Raw genomic sequence first — 14,391 nt, 5'->3', positions numbered from 1 at the left:
ACTCTTATATTCTTTAGTCTTAATGAGGTAATCAGAAACAAACCAAGACATCGACTTTGCCTTGTTTATGCACAACATTGACTTTAGACAATCGAGATAATGGACAGCATCCTTGTCGATACTACCAGTTAATATTTCCCAACAGAATTTCCTACACTACGCGAGGTGACGGAAATTTGCACTCACTGCAGTAAACAAATATCAGATTTTTTGATATAGTGCAGATGGAAGCTCATGAAATAAAAAAGACAGTGTGGATACCATTTTTCTTTTTCTTTCTTATTGATGATTTTTCAACTCGCATATTCAATGAACATATTTCTAATTCTTTTCACAATGGTACCGGAAAAACTGTATTTCGTACTAACTACTGATTTTCTCCCTTGTTATGACTGGCATATCTGTGATACGAACAATTTTGATGTTGGAACATGCGGCAGACCATGGGCGGAGCTTAGGATATGGATTGGTGTGGAGGGGGGTGATTGGGCGGGACTTGTGCACCGTCCGGGGCTGTCGCTTAACGTTACGTCACCCGAAAGCACCTTGCTTGTGGGCGGGGCCATGCGATGCTGTGCGGCCAGGTACTTACCTCGTCGGCGAACAGGGGCGGCGAGCGGGTGTCGGCGACTGCGTTAGCGACGGCAGGCAGCGAGTAACTCCGCATGTGCTGCCGGCTGCGCGACGGCGGCCGCCGCCGGTGCTTCGTCAACGTCTGCAACACACCAGTCGGGGGAGTCGAAAGACAGCCGGGACTAAAGGCGTCTCTTAACACCCGAATAAACGGCTCCAGACACTGAAGCTCCAGGAAAGCTGTTACCTAGAGTTGTAAAACCACCGTAGGCTACCGTAGACTATCATAAGCAGGCGTAGACTACGGTAGTTTTCCTAGTACACTACTAGCCATTAAAATTGCTACACCACGAAGATGACTTGCTACAGACGCGAATTTTAACCGACAAGAAGAAGATGCTGTGATATGCAAATGATTAGCTTTCAGAGCATACACACAAGGTTGGCGCCGGTGTCGACACCTACAACGTGCTGACATGAGGAACGTTTCCAACCGATTTCTCATACACAAACAGGAGTTGACCGGCGTTGCCTGGTGAAACGTTGTTGTGCCGCCTCGTGTAAGGAGGAGAAATGCGTACCATCACGTTTCCGACCTTGATAAAGGTCGGATTGTAGCTTATCGCAATTGCGATTTATCGTGTCGCGACATTGCTGCTCGTGTTGGTCGAGATCCAATGACTGTTAGCAGAATATGGAATCGGTGGGTTCAGGAGGGTAATACGGAACGCCGTGCTGGATGCCAACGGCCTCGCATGACAGGCATCTTATCCACATGGCTGTAACGGATCGTGTAGTCACGTCTCGATCCCTGAGTCAACAGATGGGGACGTTTGCAAGACAACAACCATCTGCACGAACAGTTCGACGACATTTGCAGCAGCATGGACTATCAGCTCGGAGACCATGGCTGCGGTTACCCTTGACGCTGCATCACAGACAGGAGCGCCTGCGATTGCGTACTTCAACGACGAACCTGGGTGCACGAATGGCAAAACGTCATTTTTTTTTTCGGATGAATCCAGGTTCTATTTACAGCATCATGATGGTCGCATCCGTGTTTGGCGACATCGCGGTGAACGCCCATTGGAAGCGTGTATTCATCATCGCCATACTGGCGTATCACCCGGCGTGGTGGTATGGGGTCCCATTGGTTACACATCTCGGTCACCTCTTGTTCGCATTGACGGCACTTTGAACAGTGGACGTTACATTTCAGATGTGTTACGACCTGTGGCTCTACCCTTCATTCGATCCCTGCGAAACCCTACATATCAGCAGGATAATGCATGACCACATGTTGCAAGTCCTGTACGGGCCTTTCTGCATACAGAAAATGTTCGACTGCTGCCCTGGCCAGCACATTCTCCAGATCTTTCACCAATTGAAAACGTCTGATCAATGGTGGCCGAGCAACTGGCTCGTCACAATACGCCAGTCACTACTCTTGAAGAACTGTGGAATCGTGTTGAAGCTGCATGGGCAGCTGTACCTGTACACGCCATCCAAGCTCTGTTTGACTCAATGCCCAGGCGTATCAAGGCCGTTATTACGGCCAGAGGTGGTTGTTCTGGGTACTGATTTCTCAGGATCTATGCACCCAAATTGCGTGAAAATGCAATCACATGTCAGTTCTAGTATAATATATTTGTCCAATGTATACCCGTTTATCATCTGCATTTCTTCTTGGTGCAGCAATTTTAATGGCCAGTAGTGTAAATTTGGCAAGTTAAGATTGCAACGGCATTACCTATATGTTAGGTATGTTGTATACCTACCGGGCGTTACCTCCTTTCGATCGCTTTGTTTGCGTATGCTATCGGTGTACTCTTAGGTTTCCCTAGAAACCGGAAGCGGTGAAAAGTCTAGAACAATGGTCGTCAAACTGCGGCTCCAGGGCCGCATACGGCCCGAAACAAGTGTTACTACGGCCCGGGCTACTCAGCCGTATATTATAGTAATATGCTTTCAGTAGCTAACAGCTGAATCCAGAAACTTGAACTAACGTTATTAATTTCTTGCTCAGTAATGAACAAAAAGTACTTACAGGGGTAGTAATATTTTAAGATGTGCTTAATTTTAACTGAAGTTGGTGAATTCGGCATTGAGCTAAGTTCATTGTTTGCGACAGTGGCAGAGCGGTATATAGCGGAGCCACTGCGGGGTTAATAGAAGTGAGAGGGGGGATATTTTGTTGTTTGTCTTCCAGAGCAAGACAACCCACATTCGTGCGCAACCAGCACCTGCCAGCTACTGTGATGTAAAAGGTCAGACGGAAGTAGCATTGATTCGTTAATGCGCAGTATAGAGATGGCCGTCTTCAAATATGATACATGTTTGTCCAAGCAGTACGAAATCAAGTCAAGTCTGTTATAATACAATGTAATGAGTAAAAGATAAATTACATTAAAAAGTTTTAGTAAACTTTTGTGGTCGTGTCTGTTATTTGCAGTTACTGTTATCAGTTTATATAAATATTAAATTATGATTATGTAGGTTACCAAGTAATAGAAATATCGGTAGGGGAAAGTGTGGTCTAGTGGCCAGGTTGGGAAAAGTGGCCATTGCATGTTTTATGTCTCTAACAGTGTTACTGCCTGTCGAGAACTGGTCGCAATAATCCTAATACACAGGGCCATTGTTGTCATTAAGACTGATAGCGGAAGCTTGTTCTGTCAGTTTTTTAGTAAATGTTTTGATTTTGATGCGTCTGGTGTAAGGTAAGCCTTTTATATTATCCTTATTATCTCACACTCATAGAGAGTAGTAGTTTTCTACAGCATCAGTGTTTCAACAAACTCCAAAAGCCTACAAATGTAGCTGCTTGTTATTTATTTCATTTTGATAGTTTCTCCTGTGGAGCACTAACGCCCACATGGCGTCCGGTTAATATACTTTTATGTCCAGCATTGTATCCCTTTTAACAATTTTGAATTAATTAAGTTATATTTTTTCAATCGTATCTGTTCTATTTGGCCTAATGCAAATGTCCGATTGAAAACGGTCTGCAGCAGCCGCTTGGCATTGCTTCAGACACTAGGGTGTGAAATGACTAGAAAATGTGGCCGGAAATCAGAACAAAAAACATGAGATCCTGTTGCGATGGTACTGACCACAGTACCCCCATAGGTACTAAAAATTGGTTCTTCAGAAAAACGTATGTAGTTAACTTCAAAATATTTGGGATGACATCTTATAACAAATTTGAACGTGGTATGCTTCTGTCCATAATGATGGTTTGGTGAAAACTGAATTTTTCTCCAATTCCCACCACCCCACCAGCCCATACCAACCCTGTCTCCATCAAAAAAATTTGACGACCACTGGTCGAGAAACTGAATGCGGGTATGTAAAGGGCTGCGTAATCCTCGAATCATTTTTGTTCTACATAATTATCCTCCTGTCCGTTACTTAAAAATAAACTGTATCTATAGTAAAACTAAAATTGTCAATGTTTAGTTCAGGTTTTGTTCGAAAATTGTTGATTTATAACGTGAAACAAAGAATGTTGTAAAAATTTAAAAAATTACAGATTCATCACATTGGCGACGCTAGGCGACGTAATTTCCTCGTAAAGGATAAAATAAAAAACTGCGAAACAAAATCCAATCAAACATCGCTCCAGTACTTCGTCGAGCTTAGATAGAACATGTTTCTGATATTCATAAACAATTTTCGCACTTATCAATAATAATGGGAAACTCTTCCCTTTCATCATGATGATGAACGTTCTATTCAGTACACAATAACAACAATTATTACACAGATTTTTTTACATCTGTGTATGTAAACTGTACTTGTGTCAAAAGTAGTAGCTTTGGATACATAAATGCGCAGAAGTTATGCGCTCAACTAATTTTTATTACTTATAAAAGACATTTTATGTTTTGTAAGTATATAGTAAAATGCACAATGGACTAAGACTGTACGATGTGTGGTTCTAATTATATACAAAGCAAACAAACAACCAACCAAACAAACAAACAAAATAACATGTCGTTAGCTCTCAGACACTCTTACACATTCATTTATGTTCCTCTCCCTACCAGTGCTACCAATACTACCAGTAATCCTACCATTTACTATGTCATATACGTAGTGTACCTCACGGTAGGCTTCCGCCAACTGAATTTGACAAGAATAACGCAAAATTTACTGTCTCTCAATAATTTGGTAGTTATCTACTTGGTATTTTAATGGTAGATTACTTTTGTACTCAAGTAGTAAGCATATTGCAATAGTATATGCAAAGTACGTCTTTTATGTTGTTAATGTGAAAACGGATGCCACCTCTTTGATCCAACGATATGAAATTACGGGGACTATGCGGAAAGTAAGGTCGCGAAATGGAAACCACAGTGAAAACCACAACTTTTTTATTTGCAACAGTTTGCTACACCTTCCAGCTATTTCTCTAAATAGACTCCGTTCCGACTTACGACATCTGTCGTAGCGTTGTACCAATTTTCCAATGCCCTCGTCAAAGAAGGTAGCCACCTCCGCTTTCCGCCACTTCTCTACGCTGGTCTGCAGTTCGTTGTCTGTGCCAAAATGTTGTCATCACTGACAGCGGTTCGTGGAGCATCAGAGGGAGACGGGTGACCAAACAATTCCCGCGGAAAACGCTGCAGGGGCGTCCTCGTTGCCCCTGCAATGTGGGGCCGAGAGTTGTCATGAAGAAGGAAATGTATGACAGGTACCTTATGTGGGGTTGCAAGGAATCAGGTGAAACCTCGCAGTGGGCACCCATACTTGGCGGGAGGCACTATTGATCTAGGCATCTTAATGTGCTCATAACTGAAAAGAGCGAAGTGACGCGATCGACTGGTGTACTAGAGACACTGCCCAGAACATTTGTGCAAAGCTTCATCGGATTTTTACTGTCGTTACCATTAAGCGACCTATTGGGCCTTCCTTTTCGAACAGCCCTTGCACATTCTCACACGTTTAAACTCAGAATAATCAATTGCAAAAAATCTGGAAGAGCACAAAAAGTCAGAATGTTTGAAAAAATGTGCTGGATATCCTTAATATCCCTCAAAATAAAAAAAAAAAAACAGGGAATAAAATTTTAAAAAAAGCTTATTCAACTTTGTTGTTATCTAGAAATATTTGTTTACAGAAAATCAGATACTTTAAGTTAACTGATTTATTGCATTACTGGCAATAGTAAAGTCGAAGAAAATGTGTTTCGAAAGATACTTTTTTGCGTTTGCCGCCCAAAGTGTAGCCCAGGACCATTATATGACCAGATGAATGTGAGAAACCTCCACGAACAAACCTCAAATTGACCGATAAAATCAACTGTTAGCAGCCTAGGATTGCAGCAAGGTAATCCTCGTCTCTCTCAATTTGTCACATTATTGTGCTGCGTGCTAACCGGAACGGAGATGTCGTAGCTTTGTGACTGCATGTGGTAGTGTACTGCAATCATAGACGTTGGGAAAGTCCCCAATCTGGAGAGAACATTTAGCGACATTAAAATGTCAACTTTTTTCCAATTTTTATAGTGCTGAAAATGGTATTTTGGTTTTTCTGCTGATGTGTTTTTGATTGATTATAGATGTACATACCTACAACATATGGTAACTGTATTCTTCCGAGTGTACTACAGTTAGTACGTTGTGTAAAAACTGAACGCAGAATTATCAAGTCGTCATGGGTTTTCTTTTTCCACAGACAAATGTTAAATTATCGTTGTGTCCGCGGACCCAACCGAATAGCGCGCGCGCCCTGCCGTCGCCTCGCTTGCCGCAGTTTCCCGTCGCGACCGCCGGCGGCGCATGGCGTTGCCGCCGACCGAAGACGTCGCGCCATTGCTGAGCTGGGGCTTACAGCGCCCTCTGGCTACACGCTATAACAGGAGCGCTGGCCCCGAGTCAGGGAGTCTTGCAGACAGCTCGTTGCAGTCGTCAGTGCCGTCTTTCGTTGTCTGGTTAGCTAGCTCGCTGTGTGATTCAGTATTGTATAACGACTTAGGCCACGAATCAGGAATATTCTTTGGGCGCTAATTGGAACTGTATCTACGGTACACTCTTCGCTGTCAATACAGCTAAGTAACTGTTTTATATTAGCTGGCGCTTATTTGTCACTAATCGTTTTCCTGCCACCAGGTTTTAGTCACAACCTGGTCACATATCCAAATTATGGTTGCCCCTCCTGGGCAGCCATAAAAATTGTTATGATTCTGTTGTGCATGAATGAGTGAGCGAGTCCCCGTGGGAATTGGTGACAGATGACAGGCACGTGTACAACAGCCATGTTTATGTCTTGGGCATCGGCGACGGAATTCGTGCCCCTTGGTGTTATGCCGACTCCCTTCTGCAGCTCGGTGAGAGCTGAATGAGGAAGCGACAAAATAAGATTGAAGACATCTGTGAAGGTTCGTATCTACTTTGACAGACCAGATCAGAGCCGAAACCGGAACTACATTAAGTAATCACCATAATTTCCCATCGGAGCCCAGTTCGAAACGGGGGTCATCACAGAAGGCAGCTATACTCCAGTCAGTGAGATTCCAGGCGCCGATGACCAGTGAAGGCGTGTCTGGAGACGCCGGAGGCAGCGGTGGGAGACCAGCCTGATTGCCGTTATACGGCACGACAGCCAGAAGTGGTTGTCTGGAGTGCCACATCATTTCACAGCAGGACCCCCCTCCTTGTCATCCGCGGCACTCTTACAGCACAGCGGTACATCGACGATATTCTGTGCCCCGTTTAGTCGCCCCTCATGGCGAGCCATCCTGGTCTTCCATTTCAGCCCTCCCGCACACGGCGGGGGTCTCTACTGCTCGTCGTCGCGCTTGCCGAACCCTACGTTGGCCAGCATGGTCGCCGGTTTTCTCCCCAATTGAGAACGTTAGGAGTATTATGGCCAGGATCCTCCAACCACCTTGGGATTTTGACTATCTAAAGCGCCCATTGGACAGAATTGAGAACGATATCCCTCAGGAGGTTACCAACAACTCTCTCTCTCTCTCTCTCTCTCTCTCTCTCTCTCTCAATGCCAAGCCGAATAACTACTTGCATAACGACCAGAGTAGCCGGTTACTGACGAGCTCAATTTATGAAGCTTTTTCTCTTGAATAAATCATGCAATTTTTCTGAAATTTATGGGGACCTGCACTCGACAGTGGGTAGGTTTCGCCAACTGATACCCGTCGGCTCCCACAATGTGCGTGGTGCAGGCTGTGTTACTCGCTACGAGCTGAGAGTAGGACCGACTGTGCAGATGCTGCCTTAGTTTCGTGTGACGTAGCGGAAACCGCGGCGCACCACCTTCACGTTGTCACTGGGCGGGGGGGGGGGGGGATTGCGGAAGCTGCTGCTTGGTTGCACGCAGCACCACCACTCGAACCGGCCTCTTACCCTTCGGACGTGAAATGACGCTTGTACCGAATGCAGTGTACAGTTACGAGTCTACATCTACATCTACATCGTTACTCTGCAATTCACACTTAAGTCCTGGCAGAGGGTTCATCGAACCGTTTTCATACTACTTCTCTACCATTTCACTCTCGAATGGCGCGTGGGAAAAAGGAACACCTAAATCTTTCCGTTCGAGCTCTGATTTCTCTTATTTTATTATGATGATCATTTCTCCCTACGTAGGTGAGTGTCAACAAAATATTTTCGCATTCGGTAGAGAAAGTTGGTGATTGAAATTTCGTAAACAGATTTCGCCGCAAAGAAAACCGCCTTTGTTTCAGTGACCGCCACCCCAACTCGCGTATCATATAAGTGGCACTCTCACCCCTATTGCGCGATAACACGAAACGAGCTGCCCTTCTTCGCAGTTTTTCTATGTCCTCCGTCAAGCCTACCTGGTAAGGATCTCATACCGCGCAGCAATATTCTAGCAGAGGACGGACAATTGTAATGTAGGCTGTCTCTTTAGTGGGTTTGTCGCATCTTCTAAGTGTTCTGCCAACAAATCGCAGTCTTTGTTTCTCCTTCCCCACAATATCATCAATGTGGTCTTTCCAATTTAAGTTGCTCTTAATTGTAATTCCTACGTATTTAGTCGAATTGACAGCCCTTACATTTGTGGGATTTACCGTATACCCAAAATTTATCGGATTTCTTTTAGTACCCATGTGGATGACCTCGCATTTTCTCCAGTTGGCCTCACAGTACCTTCCTAATACACGAGTGTTCGGAAAAACAGTAACGCCTCTGAACCAATTATAAGACACAAAACGTTTATGGGAAACAAAGGTTCAGATGTAGAGATAGTTCGCTTGCTTAGCTGGAGAAGAATGACCAGGAATTTAGCGGTGGTCCTGCTGAACGATCAGACCTGGTGTTTGCGTAGAGAAATGACTTTTTGTTGTCATGCTCTGGTCTTTAAGAGCAGTACTTGTGAACGTCACAAAATAATGCATGAAGCATCATATATATGAAGCTGCATAAATAGACGGCAATCTGGCCTACATTTATATTATTTTAAAATTAATGATAATATTTTTAACTGCAAGTTGGAACTGAAAATTAAGATATTCGGTAATTTATGTGACGTTGTAAGGGATTCACCACCCGGCTGGAGCAAATGTAATCTCTATGTATTACTCACTTGCTAGAACGACAATTCAGAACGACAATTCACAGGGGCTGCCTGAGACATAAAATATCCTTGCCCCTGTTAAAAGAGAGCTGCAATAGGGTCGCAGGTCAAAGCAGTCTCTGCCGCAGTTGCAGTCGCTCGCTGCTACAGTGTAGATGTAGTCTGTCGCTGGTACAGCGGAGTTTATAGTTAGTAGTTGTTAAAGTCACAGTGCAGAACAAATTGTAAAATTTTATTATACGGAACTGAATAATAATTGTGATCAACCGCAGAGCTAAATGATACCATGGAATGAAATGCTGATGAACAAATGAATAATTGTTAATCTAAGAAAAACCAACAGTGTAATTAAGTCCACCATTCATTGTAAGGTAAATTTTATTATTTTTATTGGCATGCGCGTAGTTAAGTCACTTGTCTGAGATGTTAATATGAATTTATTTCAATCTCTTCTTTTGTGTTTCGTCAGCACCAGTTAACGCAGATTTCTAATATATTCAATTTTCCCGTGTAATGGATTGTAGATCTTTATCAATAACGCAAAAAAATTTCAGAATATAGTTGTTTTTACCAGTCAACTATAAAAGTATAATTTGCCCTTAAGTCATTGCCAGCCCAGATCCAGTCATTTATCTAAATTAAAATATTCCAGAATTTTTGTCAGATCATAGTCAAGTGCTTTTTAGAAATCAGACGACCAGCTGTGCATCTGTGTCATTAAATAAAGTCAGTTTTTCTAGTAATTCAGATCTCAGACAAATGCCATTTCGAAACTTTCTGACAGATTAAAACATTGTGCCGGATTGGGATTCGTACCTGTAACCTTGCCATGCATGGGCGACGCTCCCTGTTGTGTTTTCTTAAATAAATCACATCAGAGTAACAGCAATAATCCTACTTCATAAATTGTGTAAACTGTTAAGTGCTTGCACTTCCGTCTTCAGTAGAACGTTTTTTAAGGATCTTAGGTCTATTTTTTGAGTGAACTGTTTGGTCAATTGCTTGCAACGCCTTAAAATGTACGTGGCACTTCCATAGTTCCCAGTATAAACAAATAATTCGACACGAAGAAATGATTTCGGTCCCGAAGAGGAAGTACTTCTTTCTTGAACTACTGGACTGTTCCAGTTTTACAAGTTTAGTTGGAAGTCAGGTCTTGGTAAGGGCGTGATTCCATGTATTCGCAAGAAATTAATCAGTACCGACTCACGAACCGTCCTCACAGCTTCTATTCCGCCAGTACTTCTGTCATACATTCCAAACGTCTCACAAGCTCTCCTGCATACCTTACTGGGCATGCGCCGCTGGAAGAAAAAATATCATGGAGCAATAGCCAAATCAATTGCCTCAAGCATGAATAAATCTTCAACGGAGTGTGCGGTATTCTGAAACTTCCTGGCAGATTAAGACTGTCTACCGGATAGGTATTCGAACCCGGGACCTTGACCTTGCAAGCAACGTAGAAGTGGTATCCAAGTTTTCTCAGACTATTACTCTTAAACGAGGTTTGATGTTAGCCAGTACCCCAGAAAAGCTTAGAACGTCACTAAACTTCAGATATGAGACGCACTCTCATTGGCTGCCGACGCCTCACGTCCCGGAAGTACAAGTTGTCTTCAAGGGCTCATCTCGCCAGCTTAATACTGTCGTTGTTCACCCGTGTCACCTTTCTACTCTGCGCCTGCTACGAGTCACGGACTATGTCGTTGTAGGTACATTCCACGCAACTTCAAGCACTGACTTTTCTGTTTGTAACAAAGTAATGTGGACATTCGTCTAAACTGTATTTAGTTCTGTTTCTCAAATCGTTAATAAACAATTGTTATTGCGACTTGTGCATTTCAACTGTACCCCGTCGCACTCCACGGTCTCGTACCTTCAACTTCCTAATCGAAACTGGAGGAGGAAAAATAGTTAAGGAAGAGCAACATTCAAAAGCAACTATCGGTTCTTGGAATTCAGTCCAAATTCCACCCATAACCTTATATGCGAGAATGTAACTGCCTTTAGCAGCTAATTCACCGACATATGCTTAACAATAACTTGTGGTGCGCGTATATTTGAAGAGAGGACATGTGAAAAATTATGTGTGCCATTTTTCACAAAAAGGTGTTAATGACACTGAAAACACGTTTTTGTGAAAAATGGCACAGAGAAGTTTTCACTTGTCCTCTCTTCAAATATACGCGCACCACAAGTTATTGTTAAGCATAACTCTACTAAATGTCCCAAATGCCAAATTATGCAGAAAGTCCCTTTGTCTTAGCGCTAAGTCCGCAGTTCCTGGTCTCGCGGTCGCGTTCTCGTTTCCCAAGCACGGGATCCCGGGTTCGATTCCCAGCGGTGTTAGGGATTTTCAAATGCCTCAGATGACTGGGTGTTTGTGTTGTTCTCATCATTTCATCATCATTAATGATAACCGAGCAGCTGAGCGCCCCAAATACCATCATCATCTTAGAGCCAAGCAATACATACTTCATTCTGTAGTTCCAAGCGCAATGCGTTAGCAGAGTGCATGTAAAGTTTTGTTTGTCTCAATAAAATTTCTTTGTAATGTAAGGAGAATGTCGGTCTGGAAAAAAATTTATGAAAAGCCATTTCTTTTTCAACAGTACAGGGAGCTCTACAGTAAACTTTGTGTGTCTGATCTCAAGAATGAAGTTGTGCGAGAAACAGAAGTTAATAATGAAGGATTTTTTCTTTACTTTCTTGTGAATTTAAAAGGCATGAGAAACGGTTTTTGTTGACTACAGTTCCACAAGTTCAAACGTTACTGCTCTATCTCCGTACTTCTGTTGTTGTTGTTGTTGTTGTGGTCTTCAGTCCTGAGACTGGTTTGATGCAGCTCTCCATGCTACTCTATCCTGTGCAAGCTTCTTCATCTCCCAGTACCTACTGCAACCTACATCCTTTTGAATCTGCTTAGTGTATTCATCTCTTGGTCTCCCCCTACGATTTTTACCCTCCACGCTGCCCTCCAATACTGAATTGGTGATCCCTTGATGCCTCAGAACATGTCCTACCAACCGATCCCTTCTTCTGGTCAAGTTGTGCCACAAACTTCTCTTCTCCCCAATCCTATTCAATACTTCCTCATTAGTTATGTGATCTACCCATCTAATCTTCAGCATTCTTCTGTAGCACCACATTTCAAAAGCTTCTATTCTCTTCTTGTACAAACTATTTACCGTCCATGTTTCACTTCCATACATGGCTACACTCCATACAAATACTTTCAGAAATGACTTCCTGACACTTAAATCTATACTCGATGTTAACAAATTTCTCTTCTTCAGAAACGCTTTCCTTGCCATTGCCAGTCTACATTTTATATCCTCTCTACTTCGACCATCATCAGTTATTTTGCTCCCCAAATAGCAAAACTCCTTTACTACTTTAAGTGTCTCATTTCCTAATCTAATTCCCTCAGCATCACCCGACTTAATTCGACTACATTCCATTATCCTTGTTTTGCTTTTGTTGATGTTCATCTTATATCCTCCTTTCAAGACACTGTCCATTCCATTCAACTGTTCTTCCAAGTCCTTTGCTGTCTCTGACAGAATTACAATGTCATCGGCGAACCTCAAAGTTTTTATTTCTTCTCCACGGATTTTAATACCTACTCCAAATTTTTCTTTTGTTTCCTTTACTGCTTGCTCAATATACAGATTGAATAACATCGGGGAGAGGCTACAGCCCTGTCTTACTCCCTTCCCAACCACTGCTTCCCTTTCATGTCCCTCGACTCTTATAACTGCCATCTGCTTTCTGTACAAATTGTAAATAGCCTTTCGCTCCTTGTATTTTACCCCTGCCACCTTTAGAATTTGAAAGAGAGTATTCCAGTCAACATTGTCAAAAGCTTTCTCTAAGTCTACAAATGTTAGAAACGTAGGTTTGCCTTTCCTTAATCTTTCTTCTAAGATAAGTCGTAAGGTCAGTATTGCCTCACGTGTTCCAGTATTTCTACGGAATCCAAACTGATCTTCCCTGAGGTCGGCTTCTACTAATTTTTCCATTCGTCTGTAAAGAATTCGTGTTAGTACTTTGCAGCTGTGGCTTATTAAACTGATTGTTCGGTAATTTTCACATCTGTCAACACCTGCTTTCTTTGGGATTGGAATTATTATATTCTTCTTGAAGTCTGAGGGTATTTCGCCTGTTTCATACATCTTGCTCACCAGATGGTAGAGTTTTGTCAGGACTGGCTCTCCCAAGGCCGTCAGTAGTTCCAATGGAATGTTGTCTACTCCGGGGGCTTTGTTTCGACTCAGGTCTTTCAGTGCTCTGTCAAATTCTTCACGCTCTTCCGAACTTCTATTATCATAAAAAACATTGTGCCCCAGTATTAACGGCACTTGAAACAATAACTTTTATTGACAGAACCAGTTACGTTCACTGGTATGACACCTAAACGATCTTAATAAATTAACATTTCCTAATGTTTCTCGCTATTTTTTGGCAGTGGTGAGGTAAGAGGGATAATTGTATGGTATCGGAATACCTTCTAATTTTTTTATACGAATAAGGTAGGGCCTATGTACAAAAAGAAATACCTTAGTTTTTTGAATTTACTGACAAATGTGTGCTTTGCTACTTAGAACGTTTGACATTTCCACACTTCATTTAACTAAAGATACTTATAGAATTCTAAACATTTAGGCATATAAAGGAAAAAATACATCACTTGATTTTTTTTTTCCTTCGTACTAATTCTCCCGACTCGAAAATCGGACATTAGTGTTAGCGCTTTAAGTTTTTGTTATCATTTTCTGTATAGTAGCTTTCCTACAAGTAGTTTCCACCTTGAGAGAAGAAGGAACAATACAAATAACTGTCATTTCAGCACAGCTGCACAAAGTAGGTAGAAGTAACAACATGTACATTGCGCATGTAAGGAAAGATTGCTGCGCAGGTTTATAATAAAGAAATATCAATTTGGATGTTATTTGTTTGTGAGAACATCGTGCTGTGGCTCTTGAAATAATAGGAAACGTTTACCAGCACTTGTCAGAATTCGACAGCGACAGAATATTCATGCCCAGTGTCATGCAGGACCTGAACGGTCCCACGCGACTAGCGGCCGAGAGGACAAACGTATTGTTCGGTCGGCTGTGCAAGATCGTACAGCTACGTTACGTGCCTTGAGTCACGAAATGGGCTTGTTTGCAGCATGACAGGTATCTAAGCGTACTGTACGACGAAGTCTGGAGCGCTAACGATTATCAATATGAAGACCTGTGTCACGGCTTG

The 14,391-nt window shown here is 42.6% G+C and overlaps 1 protein-coding gene across 1 annotated transcript in view; it reads right to left on the bottom strand.

Moving 5' to 3' along the window:
• The window catches only part of LOC126154805 (inactive rhomboid protein 1), a 378,989-nt gene that overhangs the window by 137,561 nt on the left and 227,037 nt on the right, over positions 1–14,391 (bottom strand). The window contains exon 5 of the mRNA XM_049916186.1: positions 593–715. Coding sequence (XP_049772143.1) covers positions 593–715 — 123 coding nt within the window. The remainder of the gene's footprint in view (positions 1–592; positions 716–14,391) is intronic.

Source organism: Schistocerca cancellata, chromosome 2 (genome assembly GCF_023864275.1).
Source record: "Schistocerca cancellata isolate TAMUIC-IGC-003103 chromosome 2, iqSchCanc2.1, whole genome shotgun sequence".
Taxonomy (NCBI): Eukaryota; Metazoa; Arthropoda; class Insecta; order Orthoptera; family Acrididae; genus Schistocerca; species Schistocerca cancellata.
The sequence above is the reverse complement of the archived record's forward strand: the minus strand, read 5'-3'. Positions and strand labels throughout refer to the sequence as shown.